Source organism: Mobula birostris, chromosome 6 (genome assembly GCF_030028105.1).
Source record: "Mobula birostris isolate sMobBir1 chromosome 6, sMobBir1.hap1, whole genome shotgun sequence".
Lineage (NCBI taxonomy): Eukaryota > Metazoa > Chordata > Chondrichthyes > Myliobatiformes > Myliobatidae > Mobula > Mobula birostris.
This window is the reverse complement of record NC_092375.1, coordinates 93,076,496-93,103,827: the sequence shown is the minus strand read 5'-3', so window position 1 is coordinate 93,103,827 and position 27,332 is coordinate 93,076,496. Positions and strand designations below refer to the sequence as shown.

Sequence of the window (27,332 nt, the reverse complement as noted above, 5' to 3'; positions counted from 1 at the left end):
GCTGTATCTCAATAAAAGAAGATTTATTGCTGAAAAGTTTTAATCTTTCAAAAAATTGTCAAGTTGCTACAGTTTTTCTCCCTTCATTTCAGGCTATAGCTGTGTTCTCTCTGCCAGAAGATGCAAAGCTAAGCCCAGAAAGTAATTGTAATAACATGACTGCACCGCTACTGGTAGTCAGCTTTAAGAATGGTCATTCTCTCAGCATGAACTTTTCAAGGAACAACATATCATACAAAATGGAAGAGCTGGCTATTACTCTCAATATGAGTGACAGTGCACTGTTTCTTAATTCAAGTAAAAGCGGTAAGTTTTAGTTGGTAAGGTGGTATGTGCTTCAGACTTCTTGCTACTTAATTTCAACTATCAGGTTCTGTTAGAAGCCTCACACATAAAAGTTGCTGGTGAATGCAGCAGGCCAGGCAGCATCTCTAGGAAGAGGTACATTATCCTTCAGTTAGTCCTGACGAAGAGTCTCGGCCTGAAACGTCGACTGCACCTCTTCCTAGGGATGCTGCCTGGCCTGCTGCATTCACCAGCAACTTTTATGTGTGTTGCTTGAATTTCCAGCATCTGCAGAATTCCTGTTGTTTCCGTTAGAAGCCTGCTTTATTTGGCCAAAAGATTAACTACTCTGCAGATCTATGTCCAGGAAATCTTGGCCTGTCAGATATACACTAGCCACCAGAACGTTCCCCTTTTTGTGCCTTTTGAGGATCCATATCAGTTTATAATTGTTTTTCAAAAATGTTATGCTGCCCTATATTTGACTGAAAGGTGTATAGAGATGAAAATGATAAAATTCTATACCTTTTCCCAATATATATAAAATAGCAGGATTTAAAGAATGAAGTATGATTTTGTTACTATGATGTTGTTTGCTAATAGGACAATGCTCCAAAATTGCTCACCGGTCCTCAGATCTTTGTATCGAAGGGGTCAGTTGAAGTATCTTTGGGGTTAAGATAGAATTTCAAGTCCATTTGTCCTTAATTTGATAAATGGGTGCTTATAGCAAAAGGTAAAACGCTTGAGAAAAATGAAGTGGGACAGATTTCTAAAAAATTATCTTGCAAGTTTGCAGAATTATCTGAAGGAATTAATATTAATTTAGGGAAATGAAGTGGAATCTAATGGATTAAAAAACATTGAATAAAGTATGCTGAGGGCTTTATGAAAGATTTTGTTTTTTTATTGGCATGAGCTTTGAGGTAAAGGTACTCCCGGAGCAGTAGGTCACTAAGTACTGAAGGCACTCCTTGGACGGCATAATACTACAGTGGTTAGAGCTATTGCCTCACCTCCAGTGCCTTTGATTTAATGTTGACCTTGGGTGCTTCTGTGCAGAGTTTGCATGTTCTCTGGGCACCTGTGAGTTTCCTCTAGGTAGTCCAGTGATATTCTTACACATTCCAAATATTTTGGCAAGTTAATTGATTGTTGTAAATTGTCACTATTGCTTTGTGGGGGGGGAGGTGGGGGGGATAATAGGATTCATAGAAATGTTTTCAGCACCAGCATAGACTTAATGCGGCTTACTGTGTAAAAAGGAAATATGAATAAAATAGAAAGTTGAGCAACTTGCTGCATGGACTAAGTTACTTCAGCTGTACAGTGCTTTAACTGCTGTTTCAGCAAAGCTATTTTTATGTAGATAGAAATTTGTAGTTGATGAAGAAGCCTTGTAATATGGACCACTTCTAAGATTTTTTAAAATTAATTTGCTGTTTTTGAAATTCTGCCAGGTTTATTCAACACTTCAGCATCTTTGAACATCAGTGCAAAACTGAATACAACGTACACCTGCATGAATGATTCCATCATATGCATGGATGAAGTAAACGTAACACTGAGTAAGGTCCAGTGGGAAGCTCTACCACCTGCTGCTAACTTCAGTAAAATTAGTAAGCTTTCTTTTTCGACATAATATGAAAGAATCTGCTGAATTGTTTTCTGTTGTTACTGTAGGTGAAAACAGGATACAGTATCCCAAGTTTAGATAACTTTCTTGCACTTTTTGACTGTTGCCTAGCAGTGGGACTTGGGAAGTTTACTCATTAATTTGAAATTTAATGGCAAAGTGCAAGATCAGGAATCATGTTCTTATTTGTACTATATTAATTGCAAATTTTTGCCCCATGATCTGGAATTTTTTAAATGATTAAGAGTAGAAATAGGCGTGAAACTGCACCAAATATAGGGGCAGTAAAGGCAATTTTCCTTTGGAAAGGGGGAGAAAGAAATAAATTTGACGGATCTTGGTGTCTGGCTCATAGTATATGGCAGACAGGCCTGTAAGTACAGTAAACAATTGGATTGAAGGGATAAACCTATGAAAGAAAATTCAGGAAGCTATTGAGGGAGTGCAGCGGAGGTTCACGAGGTTAATTCCCAGGATGGCGGGACTGTCATATGTTGAAAGATTGGAGCTACTGGGCTTGGATACACTGTAATTTAGAAGGATGAGAGGGGATCTGATTGAAACATATAAGATTATTAAGGGATTGGACATGCTAGAGGCAGGAAACATGTTCCTGATGTTGGGGGGGGTCCAGAACCAGAGGCCACAATTTGAGAATAAGGGGTGGGCCATTTAAAACAGAGTTGAGGAAAAACTTTTTCACCCAGAGAGTTGTGGATCTGTGGAATGCTCTGCCTCAGAAGGCTGTGGAGGCCAATTCTCTGGATGCTTTCAAGAAAGAGTTAGATAGAGCTCTTAATGATAGCAGAGTCAAGGGAAATGGGGAGAAGGCAGGAACGGGGTACTGATTGTGGATGATCAGCTATGATCACAGTGAATGGTGGTGCTGGCTCGAAGGCCGAATAGCCTACCCCTAGATCTATTGTCTATAAATGTTCAGATTGAACCTGCATCCACCATTTCTGCTGGTAGCTTATTCCACACTCTCACCACCTTGGAAGAAATTTCCCCTCATGTTCTTCTTAAACAGTTCAGCTTTCACCCTTGACCCATGACCCTTAGTTCTAGTATCTAGCATCTTGCAATCTCAGTGGAAAAAGCCTGCTTGTGCTTGCCTTATCTTTTCCTCACATAATTTTGTATACTTCTATCAAACCTTTTCTCATTCTTGTACACTGTAGGGAAGTCATAGCCTATTCAACCTTTTGCTATAACACAGATACTCAAATTCTGGCAATATTCTGTAAATTTTCACTGCACTCTTTCAACCTTACTGATATCTTTCCTGTAGGTGACCAAAACAGCACACAATACTCCAAATTAGGCCTTACTAACATCCTATACAACTTCAACATTGTATCCCAACTCCTGTACTCAGTACTTTGATTTATAAAGGCCAGTGTACCAAAAGCTTTTTTTATGATACCACTTTCAATGAGCTATGGGCCTGTATTTCCAGATCCATCTGTTCTACCGCTCTTCGCAGTGCCCTACCACTCACCATTTTAAGTCTTATCCTGATTTGTTCTCACAAATTGCAGACTTCTCTGCATTAAATTCCATCTGCCATTTTTAAAGCTGGTCCAGATCCCATTGCAAGCTTTGATGGTCTTCCTCGCTGTCCACTACACCCCCAGTCTTGGTGTCATCTGCCAATTTGCTGATCCAGATTACCACATTATCAACCAGATCATTGGTATAGGTGATGAGCAACAATGGAGCAAACACTGATCCCTGCAGCACAGCACTAGTCACAGGCCTCCAGTCAGAGAAGCAACCATCTACCACCATGTTCTGGCATCTCCCGTGAAGTCATTGTCTAATTCAATATACTAGCTCATCTTGAAAGCCAAGTGACTGAACCTCGACCAACCTCCCATATGGGACCTTGTCTAAGGCCTTGCTCAAGTCCATCTAGTCAACATCTACTGTATTGCCTTCATCAACTTTCCTGGTAACTTTGAAAAACACTTAAAGTTGGTTAGACGTGACCTACTATACACAAAGCCATGTTGACTATCCCTAATCAGTCCATGTCTTTTGAGATACTATATATCCAGTCCCTTAGAATACATTCCAATAACTTGACCGCTATTGATGACGGGCTCACCGGACTATAATTTCCTGGCTTATTTTTGGATCCTTTCTTATATAGTAGAACAACATTAGCTATCTTCCAATCCTCTGGTATCTTACATGTAACCAAGTTTGTTTTAACTATCTCTGCTGGAGCCCCTGTAATTTCTGCACTTGTCTCCTACACGGGGAACATCTTGTCAGGCCCTGGGATCTATCCACCCCAATTTTGCCTCCAGGTAGCAAACACCACCTCCTCTGTAATAGGGTCCATTAACTTGCTGCTGCTTGCCTCACTTTTATAGGCTCTGTGTCCATCTGCCCCATCTCTTTCGGCTCCACTCAGATGACCACTCTGATCTTCCAGAGGACCAAATTTGCCCTTTGCTATCCTTTTGCTCTTAACATATCTGTAGAATCCCTTAGGATTCTCCTTCGCCTTCTCTGCTAGGGTAACCTCATACTGTCTTTTAGCCCTCCTGACCTTTGAAAGTCAAATCTCAAATAACTAATCATTGTCAACATTTTAAAGGGGATCAGAATTCTCAGTGGAATGTTGACCCTGATTTTCAAGCTAGAGAAAAAATTAACAGGGCTCATGTGCTAAGTAAGAATAGAGAATGTGTGAGTATAGTTTAATATTCTGTGAAATATTTTTAAATATATTGTGTGCTTCTGATCAAATGAAAGATTGCTGCAAGATAAGCAGCTTGTTGAATGGAACTGCTTAGCTTGGATTCAGAATGTGTCCATCTAGGAGCTGTGTCCGTTGAGGACAAAAATGAGACTCTGTTTGAAGATGTAATTTTCTTGTTTAAAAGCTTACTTGCCTTGTCCTTCATGTACTGACTTTTCTGACACTTGTCATGGGTATTTGCAATGAGGTCAATGATAATGTTCTCAAAACTGCCTAAGTGTACAAGACCAAACTGCTAGTAGATGACAGATGGATTTCTGTTAGTTTGTGTGGAAAACTGTATGTAGTGGGTTTATTCTGGATTTTATAAGTCCACGTTTACATCCAGAGCATTTTTATTTTAAGAAACAGAATGCTCTGCTGATCCGACTCCATCTTCACCTCCCACAACAACGGTCACCACTGTGGCTCCAACTACTGTAACACCTGAAATACGAAAACCTACTCAAGGAAGATATAATGTAACCAGTAACAATGGGACCTGCTTACTTGCAGAGATGGGACTACAGATGAATATTACACAGGTGACTGGCAGTAAGGTAATGAATTTGAATCTTTGCATTTGAAGGAAAGTAAAAGAATTTCAGGATGTATATTGTATTCATTTCTCAGACATTAAATGTACCTATTGATAAAAATACACGTAATTTTGGATCAAGTACTCCACATCTGGACCAGATAAGTACAGGTGTGGAGGAACTGCAGGTGTCAGTTTCAAGCTGGCAAAATTTTGCACAGTAAATTAGTGTGCAAACTTAAAGCACACGGTATTGGGGGTAAGGTATTGATGTGGATGGAGAATTGGTTGGCAGACAGGAAGCAAAGAGTGGGAATAAACGGAACCTTTTCAGAATGGCAGGCGGTGACTAGTGGGGTACCGCAAGGCTCAGTGCTGGGACCCCAGTTGTTTACAATATATATTAATGACTTGGATGAGGGAATTAAATGCAGCATCTCCAAGTTTGCGGATGACACGAAGCTGGGTGGCAGTGTTAGCTGTGAGGAGGATGCTAAGAGGATGCAGAGTGACTTGGATAGGTTGGATGAGTGGGCAAATTCATGGCAGATGCAATTTAATGTGGATAAATGTGAAGTTATCCACTTTGGTGGCAAAAATAGGAAAACAGATTATTATCTGAATGGTGGCCGATTAGGAAAAGGGGAGGTGCAACGAGACCTGGGTGTCATTATACACCAGTCATTGAAAGTGGGCATGCAGGTACAGCAGGCGGTGAAAAAGGCGAATGGTATGCTGGCATTTATAGCGAGAGGATTCGAGTATAGGAGCAGGGAGGTACTACTGCAGTTGTACAAGGCCTTGGTGAGACCACACCTGGAGTATTGTCTGCCGTTTTGGTCCCCTAATCTGAGGAAAGACATCCTTGCCATAGAGGGAGTACAAAGAAGGTTCACCAGATTGATTCCTGGGATGGCAGGACTTTCATATGAAGAAAGACTGGATGAACTGGGCTTGTACTCGTTGGAATTTAGAAGATTGAGGGGGGATCTGATAGAAACGTATAAAATCCTAAAGGGATTGGACAGGCTCGATACAGGAAGATTGTTTCCGATGTTGGGGAAGTCCAGAACGAGGGGTCACAGTTTGAGGATAAAGGAGAAGCCTTTTAGGACCGAGATTAGGAAAAACTTCTTCACACAGAGAGTGGTGAATCTGTGGAATTCTCTGCCACAGGAAACAGTTGAGGCCAGGTCATTGGCTATATTTAAGAGGGAGTTAGATATGGCCCTTGTGGCTACGGGGATCAGGGGGTATGGAGGGAAGGCTGGGGCGGGGTTCTGAGTTGGATGATCAGCCATGATCATAATAAATGGCGGTGCAGGCTCGAAGGGCCGAATGGCCTACTCTTGCACCTATTTTCTATGTTTCTAAATGGTGGAGAATGGTCTTCTCCTGCTACATTTAACAGACAAATCCAGACAGTTCTACCTCCTCGTTCCACCATGTACTTTCTCTTCTTAAGAGGTGGAATGCTTAATGCATAGGAGACAGTCATTTCGAGCATTGAATCCATGCTAGCTTTGAGGTAATCCCATAAATGGTATTTACTTCCCTGTAACCTATTGTTTCTCATTTCTCCAACAACACCTGTTATTACCTAACTATTGCCTACCTAAACTAATGGCAACTTACAGTGCCAACTAACCTATTAAAGAACATCACTTTGGGATGTGGAAAGAAACCAGAAAACTACTGTGTAGATTAATGTGGACTAACTTTGAACAGATAGAAGGAGAAATCTGTGGCCAGGTTTACTGTATTTTATGCTTGTCATTTTGAAATGCACATATTATGTTGGGTCACAAACGAGAAAATCTGCAGATGCTGGAAATCCAAGCAACACGCATAAAATGCTGGAGAAACTCAGCAAGCCATGCAGCATATATGGAAAAGAGTACAGTTGCTGTTCTGGGCCGCGACTCTTCATCAGAACTAGAGAAAAAAGATGAGAAGTCAGAGTAAGAAGGTGGGGGAGGGGAGAAAGAAATACAAGGTAGTAGCTGGTAGGTGAAAGAGGGAGGGAGGAAGGGGAAAGTAAAGAGCTGGGAAGTTGATTGACAGAAATAAAGGTCTGGAGAAGGGGAAATCTGATAGGAGAGGACAAAAGGCCATGGAAGAAATAGAAGGAGGGGTGGGGACTGAGGGAGGTGATGGGCAGGTACAGTGGCATGCAAAAGTTTGGGCACCCTGATCAAGATTTCTGTTACTGTTAAGTAAGTTGAAGATGAACTGATCTCCAAAAGTCATAAAGTTAAAGATGAAACATTCTTTTCAACATTTTAAGCATGATTAGTGTATTATTTTTGTTTTGTACAATTTTAGAGTGGGGAAAAAACGGAAAGGAGCATCATGCAAAAGTTTGGGCACCCCCAAGAGATTTGATCAAGGTCTCAGACCTTAATTAGCTTGTTAGGGCAATGGCTTGTTCACAGTCATCGTTAGGAAAGGCCAGGTGATGCAAATTTAAAAGCTTTATAAATACCTTGACTCCTCAAACCTTGTCCCAACAATCAGCAGCTATGGGCTCCTCTAAGTAGCTGCCTAGCACTCTGAAAATTAAAATAATTGATGCCCAGAAAGCAGGAGAAGGCCATAAGAAGATAGCAAAACGTTTTCAGGTAGCCATTTCCTCAGTTCGTAATGTAGTTAAGAAATGGCGGTTAACAGGGACGGTGGATGTCAAGTTGAGGTCTGGAAGACCAAGAAAACTTACCGAGAGAGCTGCTCATAGGATTGCTAGAAAGGCAAATCAAAACCACCGTTTGACTGCAAAAGACCTTCAGGAAGATTTAGCAGACTCTGGAGTGGTGGTGCACTGTTCTACTGTGCAGTGACACCTGCACAAATATGACCTTCATGGAAGAGTCAGCAGAAGAAAACCTTCCCTGCGTCCTCACCACAAAATTCAGTGTCAGAGGTTTGCAAAGAAACATCTAAACAAGCCTGATGCATTTTGGGAACAGCTCCTGTGGACTGATGGGGTTAAAATAGAACTTCTTGGCCGCAATGAGCAAAGGTATGTTTGGAGAAAAAAGGGTGCAGAATTTCATGAAAAGAACCCCTCTCCAATTGTTAAGCACGGGGGTGAATCGATCATGCTTTGGGCTTGAGTTGTAGCCAGTGGCACGGGGAACATTTCACTGCTAGAGGGAAGAATTAATTCAATTAAATACCAGCAAATTCTGGAAGCAAACATCACACCATCTGTAAAAAAGCTGAAGATGAAAAAGAGGATGGCTTCTACAACAGGATAATGATCCTAAACACACCTCAAAATCCACAATGGACTACCTCAAGAGGCGCAAGCTGAAGGTTTTGCCATGGTCCTCACAGTCCCCCGACCTAACCATCATCGAGAATCTGTGGATAGACCTCAAAAGAGCAGTGCATGCAAGACAGCCCAAGAATCTCACAGAGCTAGAAGCCTTTTGCAAGGAAGAATGGGTGAAAATCCCCCAAACAAGAATCGAAAGACTCTTAGCTGGCTACAAAAAGCGTTTACAAGTTGTGATACTTGTCAAAGCGGGTGTTACTAAGTACTGACCATACAGGGTGCCCAAACTTTTGCTTCGGACCCTTTTCCTTTTTTGTTATTTTGAAACTGTAAAAGAAGGAAATAAAAAAGTAATCTTGCTTAAAATATTAAAGAAATGTGTCATCTTTAACTTTATGCCTTTTGAAAATCGGGTCATCTTTTACTTGCTTAGCTATTCACAGTAAGAGAAATTTTGACCAGGGGTGCCCAAACCTTTGCATGCCACTGTAAGGAGATCAGGTGAGAGAGGGAAATGGGAATAGTGAAGGAGAGTTGGGCATGTTTCTTTTTTAATAACAATCTTACTTTTCCTAATTACTTGCTATATCTACACATTAGCCTTTAGTGAATTGTGTGTAGAATTCCAAGAATCCCTGTGCATCTTGGAGCTGTGCAACCTCTCACTACTTGGATGATGTTTTTGTTCCAAACCAGGCAACTTAACGTTTTCTCCACATTTTCTATTTGCAGATCTTTGCCAACTGACTTAACTTATCTATATCCCTTTTAGATTAGATTACAAGGACACTCAATCCTGGTTTATTGTCATTTAGAAATGCATGCATTAAAAAATGATACAATGTTCCTCCAGTGTGATATCACAGAAACACAAGACAGACCAAGACTAAAACTGACAAAACCACATAATTATGACATATAGTTACAACAGTGCAAAGCAATACCGTAATTTGATAAAGAGCAGACCATGGGCACGATTAAAAAAAAGTCTCAAAGTCCGGATAGCCTCATCATCTCATGCAGACGTTAGAAGGGAGAAACTCTCCCTGCCGTGAACCTCCAAGCGCCGCAAACTTGCGGATGCCGCACTATTGGAAGCACCCGACCACAGCGGACTCTGAGTCCGTCCGAAAACTTCGAGCCTCCGACCAGCCCACCGACACCGAGCGCCATCCTCTGCCGAGTGCTTCAACCCTGCTCCGGCCGCCAAGCAACAAGCAAAGCCGAGGACTCGGGGCCTTCCCCTCCGGAGATTCTGGATCACACGGTAGCAGCAGCAGCGAAGCAGGCATTTCAGAAGTTTCACCAGATGTTCCTCTGTGCTCTCACGTCCATCTCCATCAAATCAGGATTGTGCACGGCACCCTACTTGACAGATAACAGACATCACCACCGGAGTGGCCACTGCGAGCTGCGTCGCACTGCCATCTTCTCCTCCCACCTTAATAATTCCGTATGTCCTTTTTCACAACTTGTTTTCCAGTTTGTGTGACTTCAGAAAATTTTGTAGCTGTGTCTTTTGTGCCTCTGTCAAGGTATTTATATAAATTGCAAAAGGCAGTTGTCCCCAAAGTTTTCTAAACAGAAGTGTCTATTGATGGTCAATAGCAGTAATGTAGGAGAGAGCATTTTTTTAAGTCAATGTAAAGTGAAGCTACCTTGTGAATATTATTGATGCCGACCATGTGAAGCCTACTGCATTGCAAACTTTGTGAAATATAATGATTTTGAACTGATATCGGTTGGGGGTGGGAGGGCAGAGTCCATCTAAATCATTATATGCATTCCACCTGGCAAAATAGGTACCAGCAGATTAGAGAGAACCTTAAGATCAATTGTAAACCTGTCAAAGGTGGTAGCATTCTGAGCAATTAGAAATTAAGGCAGTCCTGGCACTGTAGATCATAGGGTTTTTAGTATGCAGGTGGATTGGTCCTTGTCAAGGTTTACTCCAAGCAGTCAGGTAACGGAGGTCTCTATGACCTACAGTGTTCCCAGAAATACCCACTGAGTCAAGCATCAACTGCTGTTGAAAGACACTTTGGTCTGCCTATAACTTGCTGATCTTCCATTTTAAGGAAATGTCTGCAATCCAATGCTGCAGGTTGCAATGTTTTGAAGTGCAGCCACTACAAAAGTTTTTTTGGATCCTTCCGCCGCTCGAATGAAGAGGTGGCTGTTGTTCAGTAGCCTCTCAAAAGAATTCATGGACGCATTATTTTAAGGTCAAAACATGATAACTGACTGACATGTTATGAGAATGTATTGAATTGATAGTAATTAATATAGAGTTATATGTATTGAATGTTTAAATGTATCTTTTATGAATAAAGTGTATTTCTGATATTTAGAAATGCCTGTACTGCAGAATGAGCTGCCAGCTATTTCAGAGTGGATTGCAGTTACTGTGTTTCATTACAATTCCTGGAAATGCCTGTTTGTCTGGCCATACCTGCATTATAATTCATGCTTGGACTGTTACATGTGATAAATACAGTATAACTATATCATGGTAACCCCATCAAATGGCGTCACTGTGTTGAAGTTAGCGCTGCGCTATTACAGCTCGGGTCTTCAGAGTTCAATTCCAGCGCTGTCTGTAAGGGGTTTGTACGTTCCTCCCCCTGAACGTGTGGGTTTCCTTCTGGTGCTCTGGTTTCCTACCACATTCCAAAGACATGCCCGTCTGTAGGGTAATTGTGAGTTGTCCGGTAATTAGACTAGGCTGGGTTGTGACTCATTGGGCCAGAAGGGCATCTCAAACTAACTAGTTGTCGACAGTTTAAATATCGGGGTTGTTTTCATTGCAATGCCACAGGCAGTTATATCGTTTGAATGGCATAAGTGTGGTCAGTGTTGCCACACATATATAATCAAACTAATTTAAAGGATTTAAAATTCTCTGTCCTTCGTGCAATGGTGACTTGGATTTGGATGGTGTCTTTATATTTTAGAAAGAATCCTAAGAGCTCTGATTACAGACACAACAGTTGCACTTCACAGGGTGGAGACTCACACTGCTTGAAATTATTGGTTTAGTATATTTTTTAAATCAAAAAGCTCACATTGGTGGAAAGGGTATGAGGTTAAGAGCAGTATTCCAGAGGGTTCTATTGAAGAAAGATGTGAAAGAGGTTAATGGTTCTAAGGTCAAAGTGGATTTAAACTTGTAATGGTACAAAAGTGTGTACTTGATTCTGTGATTTGTAATTTTAATATGCTAGAAAACGCATGAACCTAATTTGGAATATTAGGCACGTATAGCCATACTTTAAGGGTGCTTTGTGAAGTTTATTGATGTAATTGATATAGGTACAGGTGTTAGTTTTGCTAGCAAAGAAATTGAAATGGGAGATGTCAAGGTCTTAAGTAAGCAGTCATAAGATGGATGACATGCAGTGTTAAGGTTTGCATAGTCTTTAGCTTGTGCAGTTGTTAAAGTAAAAGATGGCAGAGGCAAAAGTTGCCTTGACTTTGGATGTTTTCACTTGAGCTAAAGGCTGGAATCTGTAACTTAATGCTTTCTAGGTTGTAAGGTGTGTTTGAATATAGAGTTGTAATTTTCAACGGAGATCTATCAGAAAAATATCAGGGAGGCAAAAAGGGGATCGATGTCCTGAATACTTGCATTAATGTAAAATATGAATTGTGTTGCAGTGCTTAAAGAGAAAATTACTTGAGGCCAGCAGATTTGATTTTCAGCCTTAAAGCAATTTAAAATAACATTTGGTTCAGTGGGAAGCAAGCAATAATTCTCAATGGACAAGACTTTTAAACACATCAGAAATTAAGTTCAAAAGCAATTTCTTCTTAACAAATTGTACAAGCATCCACTGACATTTAATTTTAATTGCTTATGTTATGTAAACAAGTTTGTTTAATTGGAAACAGTACTGCAACATAGAAAGCTGCTTTTGTTTTTCAGACTACAATGAAAGTTTTTAACATTAATCCCAACCTAACCCAAGCAAGTGGAAACTGTAGCAAAGATCATGCATCCCTTCAACTGACAGATCCAAGGACCACGCTGATTTTTCATTTTGCTGTGGTGAGTTGACTATATGCAGAACGTAATGTCTTTTATTTAAAAGAAGATCCTTTTGTATTCCTTCTATACTGTTACTCAGCTTTGAGTTTACAATAAAATAGGTGATGCTACATTCAGATGCACTGCCTTTGATCTTTTCCCATAGATAGACACAACCAGCTGTTTGCTAAAGAGGCCTTAGAGCTCTGGTTACCAATAACCAGAGCTGATTCTGAAGGCACACAAGAAATATTTTTAAAAAAATCAATAATGAAGTACCTTCTTCTTAACATGTTTTTGAGGCATTTGCTTTACTGCTGCACTCTAAATAACCCAACATCTCTGTAATGAGAGCCCATAGTCCATGTAGTCTACAGCAATATAAAATGTGTCACAAGCCTCAGTGGATCAGTGGGTAAATAAAATAAAATAGACTGGCTAGTTATAACTTATAAGTAGTCAGAATCACCTGATTCCAATTTTACATATCCTGGTCCAGTAATTGAGGACTTTTCGGTCTTTGTTTATATAGTGGACAACATGGAAATCAGATCTCAAATGTAGCCAGTTTCTTCAATACTTACAAAGTGAATTATCAGGTGACAATTTAAATTAGTCCAAAATTTATTTTGCCTTCAGAATAATGTCCACTAGCTATAAAGAATTATTCTTGTTACACAAATTTGACTGCATGTATATATATTCAGCTTCTATTGTGAAACCTTGGTATCTTTTTATTCAGAATACTACTGTCAGCAATTTTTACCTGAAAGGGATCTCAATTTCAAGCCTTGTTCCATCACAAGGTAAGTTTCAAGTCTTGGAAACTATGATACTACGAATAAGTTTAGTTGAACTGTTACTCAGATCAATGTGGCTAAATGCACTACGGATTTGCAATACTGTCTCATGGAAGAATTACGTCAACATTAATTTGCTTGTAAATGGTATTTGCACTAATAAATTACCTCTGTAAGGAAGATCTTGAGATCACTCTTTTCCAGCAAATAGTCCTGCAATTGCATTGTGACCAAGGACTGTTGGGATTTCACAGCATGAAATAGGACTCATTGGTCTGAAGGGCCAGGATTTCCTCTTGGTGCTATGAAAATTAGCAGTTTTGGCAAAGCTAAGGAATACATGGGATGTGGCTAACAATATTGAATTCATAGGGCCTAGAGTAGTGCAGCCCTGGACAGGCCATTTGGCCCACAATGTTGTGCTGTTCTTGATGGCAATTTTTACTAAATATCCCTCTGATGTCTGTTAGGTTGGGAATGTGCAGAGCTGAACAACAACATGGCTGCAATTATTTTTCTGATCTATGTTACGTAACCGGCAACAATAAATATTAATCGAGACAGGTTTTATGAAAACAACCAAACATTCATTAAACACATATAAGTGATAAGGGGAAAAAAAACAAAGGAAAACTTTAACCGGAGGTTAAACAGGTACGCAGCCGTTCATCAACTCCACTGGGCTCTGGTTCTTAAAGCGTTAAATGCGACAACAGTTCTTAAAGCGATACAGGCAGATATAGTTCTTAAAGCGATAACTTCGGAAGTCCAACAGTTTTACACATTCAACTGGGAGAGACTTCTCTGGAGAAAGATTTCTTCACCGACACACCTTTACTGCCGGTTCTGTCCACAGGATTCCCGATGCCGAAAATAAACAGTTTAAATCGACTGACTTTAAATTCCATTTAGAGAGAGAGAGAGCCTTTGTGCATGAACTCATTGCGCTGTTGCAAGAGTTATCTCAATGCAGCTTCTCTTCAACGAAGACTCAATAAGGTTGATTCTTTATTAAACTGCCAAACGATGCCGACTTCTTTCGATCCTTCACTTTGATGAATTCTCCACTCTCCCTTCAGAACTGTTGGAATTGAGTAAATTGGCACTTCCAGCCACCAATTTCCAGTTCAAATGCTATATCTTGTAAGAGAACGCACCTTCCATTTTAAAAGTGAAACTGCGTCACAAAAACAAACACGCAACAGAAACGGAGGCACAACACGTTCTACCTGGAAATCTACAAACTCAAAAACCCACTGCGTCACCTGAGTCGACCCTTATATAGTCACGGGGCACATGTCATCACGTGACCTCACAACGGCGGGAAAATCACATCACGTGACCTCCAAAAGACCATTACATCATTTTCACAAAAAAAAACAGATCTCCTTGAGCATGTAACACATCCCTCCAAAAAAAATTTTTGGTCTCTTGAAGAACAAAAATTGAACAATTTATACAAAAAAAAATACAAAGGTATAAAATTTACAAAATACACAATATATACAATCTTATCTTTCAGCCCTTTACAAATTAATGTACAGTAGGCATGTCACAAATGATAAAATATCACTCCCAAAAAAATTTTCATTGTACATTTAACATCTAGACAAACAGTCAGCGATCACATTATCTTTACCCTTGATATGAGTGATCAAAATACTATACTCCTGTAACATTAAACTGGATTATTAAATTGGAGTTTAATTTCCTTAACCCTTTTCCTTAACAGTCACAGTAGCAACCTCTCTCTCATAATGCAGTTTTATCATGTTTATATGACACAACTGTGTTGTCTTTCTCCTATCTGGGGTTTTTACCACATAATCCACCTCATTTACTTTAGATTTAATCTTGTAAGGACCATGGAATTTTGCTTGTAATGGGTTCGTTTGCACTGGGAAAAGAACCAACACCTTATCTCCAGGCTTAAATGACCTCATCCTAGCTTCCTTATCACACCACGTCTTCATCTTCTCTTGAGCTAACTTTAAATTTTCCTTGGCCAAACTACAAGCTTTATACAATCTGTCTTTAAATTTCAAAACATAATCTAACAAACTAGTGTGTACTTCTTTATTAATCCACTGTTCCTTCAACAAAACCAAAGGTCCTCGAACTCTATGTCCAAACACAAGTTCAAAAGGACTAAAACCTAATGATTCCTGTACTGCCTCCCTGACTGCAAAAAGTAGTAAATGTATACCTTCATCCCAATCCTTTTCATTTTCTACACAATATGTCCTAATCATAGTTTTTAGTGTAGAATGAAATCTCTCCAAGGCGCCTTGTGATTCTGGATGATAGGCTGAGGAAATAATCTGCTTTGCTCCCAGTTTATAAACTATCTGCTGAAACAACCCAGACATAAAATTACTTCCTTGATCTGATTGTATTTCCTTAGGCAACCCAAAATAAATGAAGAATTTTATAAGAGCTTTTGTCACAGTTTTGGCTGTTATATTCCTAAGGGGTACTGCCTCTGGAAACCTAGACACTGTGCACATAATAGTTAATAAATATTGATGTCCAGTTTTAGTCTTTGGCAAAGGACCTACACAGTCTACAATGATTTTTGAAAACGGCTCACCAAATACAGGAACTAGTTGCAGTGGGGCCACTGGAGTAGCCTGATTAGGTTTACCAACAATTTGACACGTATGACACATTCTACAAAATGCGGCCACATCTTGTCTTAAACTAGGCCAATAAAAATGTTTAGAAACTTTGTTCATAGTTTTCTTTACCCCTAAATAACCACCCAAAGGAATAGTATGAGCCATAGTCAAAATCTCATTTCGGTAAATTTTAGGAACAACAACCTGATGATTAACTTCCCATTCCTCACTAGCAGGAATTGTAGGCGATCTCCACTTTCTCATTAATACCCCCTTTTCAAAATAATATCCAACTGGTACTTTTCCAATTTCACTACCTGGAAGAGCTTGTTCTTTTAATCTCAGGATCCCTACCCTGCTCTGCTATCATCTCCTTCCGAGATAAAGACAAATCTTCCTGATCAGACTTACTACCAAAATCCTGATCAAATAAGGTAGGTAAGAAAGTTTCTGATACATCCTCAAAACTCAAATCTTGATTTGAACTGTCGTAGGTAACAACCACATCCTTTACATCAGTCTTTTTAGCCATAGTTCTTGTTACAACACAGGAAGAATCTGTGTTAGAATCCCTCTGTGGTTCCTCAGAATTTGAATTTATTGTCAAATGCACGTCAGGAAAAACTTGTCCACCTGCTTAATCATTCCCTAACAAAAGAGAAACATCATTCACAGGTAAACTGGATTGTAGTCGTACTTTAACAACCCGTGTAACTAACCCTGACCTTAAATTTACTCTATGTAAATGTACTGGCATAAGGGCACTCCCTACTACGCTTCTATAATTTACCTCACCCATGTCAGACTCATCACTAAACCTTAACACACTATCTAATATTAGTGATCGTGAAGCTCCAGTATCTCTAAGAATCCTTATCGGTACTGCATTGGATCCTTCTTTCAAGGATACAAATCCTTCTGTTATAAAAACTTCATATCCCTTCTTAACTTGGTCAGACTCTGACACATCTTCATTAATATTTTCTAAACCCTGTGGTTTTACAGGTTTTCCAATATGCTGCACACAAGCATCTGGGGCCACTTCTTTCTCTTTCCGTTTCAATCGGAAGCAATTAGCCACTACATGTCCAGGTTTCTTACAGTAATTACAAATAATACCAGAATGTCTTTCCTTCACAGGTCTCCCTTCATCCTTACTTTTCTCACTAACTTCAAATTTAATGTCTGATTTGCCTTGACTCTCTGAGCTAGTTTTCCTTTTAAAAAATTTACCTGGAGAAAATTTATTCTTGCAAATTAAAACATACCCATCAGCCAATTTAGCAATCTCCTGCAATGTAGCAGTGTCCCGTTCATTTAAGTATGTTCTCCCTTCAACAGGAATGCTTCTTTTAAATTCCTCCTGCAAAATCAGCTCTTTCAATTTATTATACTCCCCATTCACACTTTTAGAGGAAACTCATCTCTCAAAACACACAGATTTCTCATAGGCAAATTCCACATAAGTTTTTTCCACCGATTTCTTTAAACTTCTAGATCTTTCTCTATACGCTTCCAGAACCATCTCGTATGCTTGTAATATATTCTCTTTAACAATATCATAATCCAGTGCTTGTTCAGCATTTAAAGCTGTGTAAACTTGTTGTGCCTTGCCTTTAATTACACTTTGTAACATCACTGGCCATTGGTCCTTTGGCCACTTTAAACTCAGAGCAACAGTTTCGAAATGCTGATAATATGCATCCACATCAGCTTCATTAAATGGAGGAGCCAAAACAACCTCACGACTAGCAATAAATTGTTTTGTAGAACCAGAAGACTGATTCCCAGACCTTATTTTCTTCATCTCTAGTGCAAATTTCCTCTGGTTTTCAGCTTCTCTTTCTCTCATTTCCACTTTAAATCTTTCAAACTTTAACTGTTCAAGATGCAACTGCATTTCCAGATTACTCATTGGAAACTTCTCTAACACCTCTTCCTCAAAACATTCCAAATTAATATAATGTTCAACAATTTTCCTTTGTATGAAAGCCTTGGTAGAATTCCTCGTAATTCCTTTAATATCCAACTTCTTAGCAATCTCCAATACCACAGGTTTTCTCGCAGTCTCTAAAAAACCCGAGTCAGGCGACTTCAAAAACTCGTCAATATCCATTGTTGCTGAATGCAACACACACACCAAAAAAAAAATCGGGTATTCCCTTTTACCAAATCAAAATGGCAATTACCAGCACTTAAACTCAAAATCGGAACATATCCCACGAGCCCCCACAAAATTATGTTATGTAACCGGCAATAATGAATATTAATTGAGACAGGCTTTATGAAAACAACCAAACATTCATTAAACACATATAAGCGATAAGGGAAAAAAAACAAAGGAAAACTTTAACCGGAGGTTAAACAGGTACGCAGCCGTTCATCACCTCCACTCGGATCTGGTTCTTAAAGCGTTAAATGCGAAAACAGTTCTTAAAGCGATACAGGCAGATACAGTTCTTAAAGCGATAACTTCGGAAGTCCAACAGTTTTACACATTCAATTGGGAGAGACTTCTTTGGAGAAAGATTTCTTCACCAACACACCTTTACTGCCGGTTCTGTCCACAGGATTCCCGATGCCGAAAATAAACAGTTTAAATTGACTGACCTTAAATTCCTTTTAGAGAGAGAGAGCGCCTTTGTGCATGAACTCATTGCGCTGTTGCAAGAGTTATCTCAATGCAGCTTCTCTTCAACGAAGACTCAATAAGGTCGATCCTTTATTAAACTGCCAACCGATGCCGACTTCTTTCGATCCTTCACTTCGATGAATTCTTCACTCTCCCTTCAAAACTGTTGGAATTGAATAAATTGGCACTTCCAGCCACAAATTTCCAGTTCAAATGCAATATCTTGTAAGAGAACGCACCTTCCATTTTAAAAATGAAACTGCGTCACAAAAACAAACACGCAACAGAAACGGAGGCACAACGCGTTCTACCTGGAAATCTACAAACTCAAAAACCTACTGCGTCACCTGAGTCGACCCTTATATAGTCACGGGGCACATGTCATCACATGACCTCACAACGGTGGGAAAATCACATCAGGTGACCTCCAAAAGACCATTACATCATTTTCACAAAAAAAAACAGATTTCCTTGAGCATGTAACACCTGGTGTCCATTGTATCAATAATAAACATTGTTCCAGATTTTTTGTTGTAAAGTTCTGTTTATTTGCTCAAATCTTTTTTAATTACTAATTTTCAGTTTAAAATTGTGGCCTTTTTAAAGTTCTAAATTAAAACATGATCACAATGTGTTGGGATTCTGGATACACTCTCTGTCACCAATATCCTCAAGCAACAGCAGTTACAATCATCTGAAGAGGTAGTTGGCTAGAGTGAGCTGGGTAAATAAACTTAGGGATAAGTTAAGTGGATGGGCAGTGTAGATATTTAAATAGCTGGTTCATAGCACTTAGCAGAAATTTATCTGAATTAGAAAGAGCAATACTAGGCAAAAGGTGATCCATTTGTGATTGAAAGTAGAGGTCAAGGAAAAGAGTAAGCTAAAGGTTAGCATATGAAATGGCAAGAGCTAGTGTTAGACAAAAAGACTAATAATTTTATAAGAACAAGCAGCGAGAAACTAAAAGGTTATCAAGAAATTTTTTTAAATGATTGGAAAAATGAGAGTATTGTCAAAGTGTTTTTTAAGAGGTCATTTAGGGTAAGTTTAGGGTCCTTGGAACGTAGGATGGGGGAATTAAAATTAGAAATGAGGAAATTATAGATAATATTTTGCATAAATCTTCATGATATAAGTCACTGTAAATGTCGACAGGTTTCTGATGGGCTTGATTCAAATACTGTGGAAGAACTAGTAACAATTGTTATCACAAGGCACAAAATTTGAGGAAAATTAATGGGATAAAAAACAGCAAAGGGTAAAACCGGCTGAACATGTGCAGTAAGTGGCGCACAAAATGCTGGAGGAATTTTGCAAGTCGGGCAGCATCTGTGGACGGGAGTAAACAGTTCATGTTTTGGGCCAAGATCCTTCAGATAGGGTTGTACAGAACAGAAGATGGCAGGTATCTTAAAAGCATTGATGTGTAAAGCATTCTTGGGATGCAAGTTCATAGTTTCCTGAAAATGGTGTTACAGTAGTGAAGATAGCATTTAGCTTTCATAGGGAGGGATTGAGTACGAGTTGGAACATCTCATACTCGATGAAAAGACCAGGGACAAAGCTCAAGGTCTTGAAGCAGTGAGGTAGATTGAAGGATCAAGGTGAATGCAAAGTGGGTCAGCGATATCTCCCAACAGAGACAGTCAGCGGCCAGATCGGCGGCTCTTGGGCTCAGGTCGGTGGTCACTCTTTACAGAAGGACACTGAGTTCATGCAGCTGCTCTCCTCTCGTATGCAGATGAAAAGGTCTCTGATATTCTGAGATTTATGTGATTATTGGTCTGTACTTCATATTGGTTTCCTTCAGTTTTTCAGTGCTTACTTTCTTGTGCCCAATTGGCAGCATGGTGCTCTGTTAGTTTCCTGTGTGTAAGGGGAGTCTGGAGGGTTTGGTGCCATAGCGCTGTTTTTGTTTGAGTGACGAGGTCAGAGACTATTACTGTTGCTATTTTTTGCTGCGGGGGAGGGGGGTTTTGGGGGGTCTGCTAGTTTTGTTTATTTTCTTTTTCATGCCGGGGGTGAGGAGTTGACGTCTTTTCTTTCATCAGCACCCATGGTCATTTTGTATTTAATGGCTATGTGGAGTAGACAAATATCACTGTTGTATTGCACATGCATACTTTGACAGTAAAATGAACATGTGCAGCTGTGCAGGACAGTAGTTAAAGCATGTGTAGCATGCTTGTGAAGTCAAGAAGGGATATGTTGATCTTGCATATTTGGAACTTCTGAAGGTGTTATGCAGGGTTCCAAAGGTTGATGCACATGACATTAGCATGAATTGAAGATTGGTTATTACATAGAAGACAGTAGAAATAAGCTACTCCTTTTTTTTGAGCTGGAAGGATAGAATTCGTACAGTGCCCCCAAGAATCAGTGTTTGGCCCTTAATTACTTACAATTTATAATTAGCGCGGAAGAGAGGACAGAGTGTGAAGCATCCATTTTTGTATATAAGACAACATAAGTGGAAGGGCATGTTGTATTGGGGACCTAGAAGAAAAATCATTAACTTTTTCCAGATACAGTAAAATTCTATTGCTCAATATTTATAACATCACTTAAGAAGTAGCCAAACTTGAAGAAAACTTGAGAGAAAGGAAGATAGATTCAGTGTTCAGTAACTTGCCTGATGGGAAGCTTTCTAAATGCATAGAAAGGTAAATAGTTTTAGTTGAGGGTGTTTGGAAGTGGTGCTTCTTTGGATATTGTATTGAATCCACTTCATTTACAAAGAATATTGTACTAAAAGTCACACAATAATGGACAAGTTGAAATCAAATAGGACATAGATTAGTTCTTGAACTAGCCAGTTTAAGTGCAGGAGTAAGTTAATGTGATTTAGGAGGTAGAAAATCAGGTTATTCAACAACTTGCACTTGGTTCAATTCACAGATCTCTGGGTCTGCATTTGGTATTGTATTAGTTTTATTCCTGTCCTTATGAATCACTCTCTAAAATCCAACCTCACATCAAACTTTAGCTCATCTATATGTAATTGGGTGGTATTTTGCTTAATATTTTCATGAAGTAGCTTTCTGTAGGCTTGTGTGAATGTGTCTTACTGAAAACGAACACTAATTAATCTACTGAAATGACACGCCCAATATTGGCAAAAGCACTATTTTTAAAAGCGGAAGAACAAGATTAAGTAGAACATTTTCTCCGTCTACAAATGGCTGGGATCAGAAATGGGAAAAGAACACTAACTTCAAAACTCTTGAAATGTAGAACTGAGGTATTTGAGTAATTGATTCTGCAGAAAGAAACCCTGTTTAGAATGCAGCTCTTCTTCCTTCTGATAATTGCAGTATTTTAATATTCTAGCTCTGAGTTAATTTGCTGATGCTACTTAATATGATAAATCAATGTCATTGTTACTTTGCATTTTTAATGTAGAAAACAAGTTTGAGGCTGAAAATACCAGTCTGCACTATTTGCAGACTTCTTTGGGCAAATCTTACATGTGCCAAGCTGAACAAGTTCTCCAAGTGACCCCAAACTTTTCCATCAATGCATTTGAGTTCCATGTGCAACCATTTGAAGTAAAGAATTCAAAATATGGAATGGGTAAGTTCTTGCCACTTTTCAAATGTTACAACTTAATGCATCTTATGGATGTTGTGCTGTCTGCACTGGTTTTTTGTCTTCTGAAATTCCTTTAATGGGTATGTTTGAAGCAGAAATGTTTCTTTTCCTTTTAATTTTTTTAGGTGGTAAAGAAGCTGTATCTCCTAGGCACCTTGCCAATAGTACAATGCATACAATTATTTTAAGGCCTGTTTGTTTTTCTCTCATATGTGCACCCTGTAAATACCTGAGAGATTGGTAGGTATACACATGCCGAGCATTAAGTCAGTCACATCTCAATTAGTTCATGATTGTTGATACAGGTTGAATACCCCTTAACCAAAATCCAATTTTTTGAGCGCTGTCTGTCATAACATCACAAACTGAAAATTCCACAAGATGTTGGGAATGTTCGCAGGTGATACGCGAGTCTTTGCGCAGCACAGACAGTTCTGAGAAGTGACCTCACATATGTAACAAGCAGAAGTTAATGAAAAATAAAAAAAACACCACATAAAGTGATAAATGAAGATCTCAATCCTTTATCATCAGTGTCAGAGTGAATATATGCCACTTAACGGAATGCTGATCGTGAAGCAGGCAAAGATCTATCACGATGAACTGAAAATTGAAGGTAATTGTGAATATTCAGCAGGCTGGTTGCAGAAATTTAAGAAAATACACGACATTAAGTTCTTAAAGTAGGTACTGATCACAAAAATCTAGCACCAGAACAAGTCTACAGTGCTGATTGTTTTTATACCTTACATAAAACTTTATTTAAAAAGAAGTAAAATGCAAATACAGTGTACTGTAAACTTTTATTCAAAACACAGCGTTATAGATGGAGAGTGAAAGTCTGCTGCTGTGCTTCTTCTATTATGCTACACGCATTATTATATTTTCATTATACTGATGGTATGGAATAATATTTATTGTTAAGTGTAACAAGTGTAAGACAAAGAATGCTTATTGGTAACACATAATTTCAGAATTGGAAATAATGGCGATCCCATGCTATCTCATTATATATTCCAAAGCTCTAAATCCAAAACGCTTCCTAAGCATTTCCGTTAAGGGATACTCAACCTGTATATGTTATGTGCACACATGTTGTTGCTCCACTAGGTATACTGAGTTTATCTGTTTTTAATTCCATCTAAACCAAATTTACTCTAAAATTAAATAAACTGAAATACAGTCAATTCAAGCTTTCAGGAACCAAGAAAAATTCTGAACAGAATTAGAAAGGGGGAAAAACCAAATTAAGTTTATAAGTACTTCTGGAAGTTCTTATTTTGAGTATTAGCTTTCATGCAAAATCTTATAGGTTTCAATGATAAGATTTTGCATGAAGGTTAATAGAAAACTTTTACAGTAAAACATAAGCTAGAAGACTAGTGGCATCAGCTGGTTTTTGGAAATTTTTATTCTGTGAAAATAATCGGATCCCTTTTTATGTTTGGAAAAATATTCTATGTCATTCACGAGATGAGAGAGATTTTTAATACAAGCTCTACATAGCATCACTGTTTCTAATTGAAGAAATGTTCAGTCATAAAGTTGCAAAAAAAGGGTACAGCACAGAAACAGGCCCTTTGGCTCATCTAGTCAGTGCCAAATTTTTGATTCTATTCTTTGCTAACATTCCTCTGCAAGTTGGTTTCAATAAATAATTACTGCCTTATGGGGATGACTTTTTTTCTGTTATGAATCCATTATCTTGAATTCTACTTAACTATGGTTTCATGGGAGCACCTCTGGGAATACAAGTGATAGTTGACAATCTGGTTGTATTTTGTTCCCTTCGCTAGCTACGTCACTAAAATGAGTATTGAATTAGCTGAATATAAAATTTTGAGGGCTCTTTGTAGGGTAAAGGTCCTCCAGATCCTGGTCTCAATCCATTTTGCTATCAGCATTACCAAATGTTTTTTTTTTGGCCATGTATCTTATTAACATAAGGCCACACTTCGTGCAGATTGTTCACTCTGTGTGACTAGACTACAGTAGTATTTCCATTCTTAGTAAATTGAAATCAAAAAGCTGCCAACGCTGGAAATCGAAATGAAAATAGTAAATGGTGGTAATTTTCAACAGGTTAATGTTTGGGTTGAAGACCCTCAGGCATTTTCTGATTTTGATACACTTTTAAAAGTATGTTATCACCTGTGATGCATTTTAAGTTCTGAAAAATGCTGCATGAATGTTGAGGTATTTGGGATAGACTAGAAAAGTGAAGCTGATTTAAGAAACATAGAAATCTACAGCACATTACAGGCCCTTCGGTCCACAGTGTTGTGCCAATCATTAAATCTACTCTAGGAACTGCCTAGAGTTTCCCTACTGCATAGCCCTCTATTTTTCTAAGCTCCATGTACCTATCTTAAGAGTCTCTTAAAAGACCCTATCGTATCCGCCTCTACCACCTTCACTGGTAGTGCATTCTATGCACCCACCGCTCTGTGTGGAAAAACTTGCCTCTGATATTCCCCTTGTACCTACTTCCAAGTACCTTAAAACTAAGAAGTGGGCCACAATCTCATTAAATGGAAAGTAGGCCTTGGAGGCTGTTAAATATTCTTACTAGCAGAAGTATTGATCTGCACTGAACAAGCACTATAATTTGTGTGATTGGTGTAGGTGGGAGGAATTTATCATGAAATTGAATGTTGGTGTTTATAATACCCTTCCCTGAAAGTTACGTCTGTTAAATTATAATTATATGTGCTGAATTTTCAGATTGGCTTTAAGCAGTGAATTTTCAAATTTTAATTTTCTTTTGAACAGCTGAAGAATGCCAAATGGATAAAGATGACATGTTGATCCCAATCATAGTTGGTGCAGCTCTTGCTGGCCTTGTGCTGATTGTGTTGATTGCATATCTAATTGGAAGAAAGAGAAGCCACGCTGGATATCAGACCATCTAATCTTGTATAGATTTAGCTATTCCACCTCTTTAACTAATTCTATTTCAAAGAAATGCATACACATTCTCTCCTGGAATCTTGGGGATGGACCTGCATTAAAGGGAGTTAAGAGAAAAATGTTTACTGACAAATGGAATCCTCTGCCTGACAACTTGATTCTAATAGTATGTTTTTAACAGAACATGGTGAAATATTCCCCCACCCCTGCCATCCCTAGGTCTTGACGTGGGGTATGTCAATGCATTACATTGTATAACCATGGAGCTGGGAATAGTTAAATGGTGGCTACATGCAATGTGAAAGCTAAGGGCCACAGTGAATAAGAATGTAATGTTGCCAGGAGGGGATTTACACATTTAATTCAGGTTGTGGCGGAGTGGCATCTGTACACCTACTTTCAATATTAATGTTTCTACATTTTTTTGGTCCTAAGTGGATGTGCAGTGGGTAAAATAGAGATCAGGTTTATTTACACTATGGAGTGCAGCCAAACAAGGGAGGCCTGGTTTTCCATAAAGGCTATGCTGATATAGTGTAAGAGCACCTTAACAGGTCTGTTTGTGACTAAATTATAACATTTTCACATTCTACTGTGTAACCAGGAGTGTTAATTCTTACTTTACAATATTGTAATGGTGTGTTGTGCTAAAGTGGTTTTTTTTTGTCCAATAAACTTCACAAGGATGTGTGTGTATGTATACATTAACACAATGTGCCTGTAAGTTGGGCTTCTTGCAAATTATGCGCTGATACCTCCTGTCCCTTGCCTATTTCCCTCCTCCAAAAAAAATTGATAAATTATAGAGACTGGCACATTACTAAGATTTTAGTTTGGTTTTGAGTATGATTTAATCATTAGAATGAGACCTTTAAAAATGAGCATAATCTACTCCTTGATGTTTTTATTTCCATAAAAATATTACCCTGAAGTGCAGATCGTGTTGCAGTGTTTGAACTTTCCAAAATAGCACAACACTGCTGTTGGGCTTTTTTAGCCTTTAACTAATGTTTCAAATTACACAATGATTATCTTTTATCCATTTAAAATGTATTGGGGTGAACAGCTTTATCTATAAAAATCCTGCAACAGCTTCAGTAATTGCTGATAAATTACCCTAGATAGATGCTGATTAAATTTTGAACTAACCGGTTTGGATGATAAGCACCTGGTGTGTGAACTGTAAACTCAAAAGATGTTGGTTGGAGTAAAGGTTGCTCTGAAGCATTTAACATGCACTATTTTTGCCAGTACTTAAAAGAGGTGCATAATTTGAGCTTAGGTTATATTAAAAATGTTTAAAAATCTGGTTTATGTATTTAAACATTTGGGTTGTTTATAAGCTGTTGGTCAGGGATGTTAGGTGATGTATATTGAGTGCTTTGCAAATACTAGGAGCTGGCACTCTCCACTTTTTTTTTCTCTCCAGTTCTTTTAATATCAATAAAACGGTGTGCATTTTTGTGACTGCACCTTTTAAGGCATGTCTTAGCGTATATATATAAAAAATCCAGCCTGCTGGTTGGTTGTGCGTAAGAGCTTGTTTGGGATATTGACCGACACTTCGCACATAATGAGAATGCATTATCTTTTAACTGCTAATAAATATTTTATTTCTGAAAGGGCTATGTGCTTAGTTTCCCCTCTTGTATTAAAGGCATTTGGCCACCTCTCCCAGTTGGATTACAAAGGGAATCTTAACTCTGACACATTAGAACAAAGAGCATTTTTTTTTAGGGTGAAAACTGCAGTTTCTAAGATTGTAATTTTTTGCTTTCTCTCCTATTTCCCAATACATTCTTGACAGAGTAGTAGCATTAAGCTTGAGATTTGCTTGTATGATTTTCTACACCATATTGGGGCCTTTTTATTTCATGAGAAATGATTTCAAAGTTAAATTTGTCCTGTTTTCATGCTGTTCCATTCCTTTTTTTGTACTTTGCAATTTTGAGTTATTTTTGGTTCTGTAATTCAGATTGATGTTGGAGATTAAATTTTTTCTGACAACTTATGCACCAATAAAATTGTTTCTTTTGTCTGCCAGATATGTTTGTTTGCATTGAAGTATGGATGAAATTATTTAATAATTTGTCATCAGCTCTAATATCTTGTATGGTTTGGTGTAATGCTTTCCAGATAAAATCCACTGTAGAATCTATTGGGATGTATTGGTCTGCTACAGGAGCTATAAATATCATAATTACATTTTGATGAATCTGATGCCTTGAGAAACTTAATTTCCACTGAAACCAAACTAATTCTC

The 27,332-nt window shown here is 38.6% G+C and overlaps 1 protein-coding gene across 2 annotated transcripts in view; it reads left to right on the top strand.

Moving 5' to 3' along the window:
- Positions 1-27,112, top strand: part of lamp1a (lysosomal associated membrane protein 1a) — a 46,135-nt gene extending 19,023 nt beyond the window's left edge. Inside the window, exons 3-9 of one of the 2 annotated variants that reach the window (XM_072260869.1) lie at positions 93-306; positions 1,746-1,904; positions 5,040-5,218; positions 12,414-12,536; positions 13,258-13,321; positions 21,971-22,141; positions 24,932-27,112. In XM_072260869.1, coding sequence (XP_072116970.1) covers positions 93-306; positions 1,746-1,904; positions 5,040-5,218; positions 12,414-12,536; positions 13,258-13,321; positions 21,971-22,141; positions 24,932-25,071 — 1,050 coding nt within the window. In that variant the 3' untranslated portion in view covers positions 25,072-27,112. Of the gene's footprint in view, positions 1-92; positions 307-1,745; positions 1,905-5,039; positions 5,234-12,413; positions 12,537-13,257; positions 13,322-21,970; positions 22,142-24,931 lie in introns of both variants that reach the window. The other variant, XM_072260868.1, reaches the window with a different exon arrangement.
- Positions 27,113-27,332: the final 220 nt, after the last annotated feature.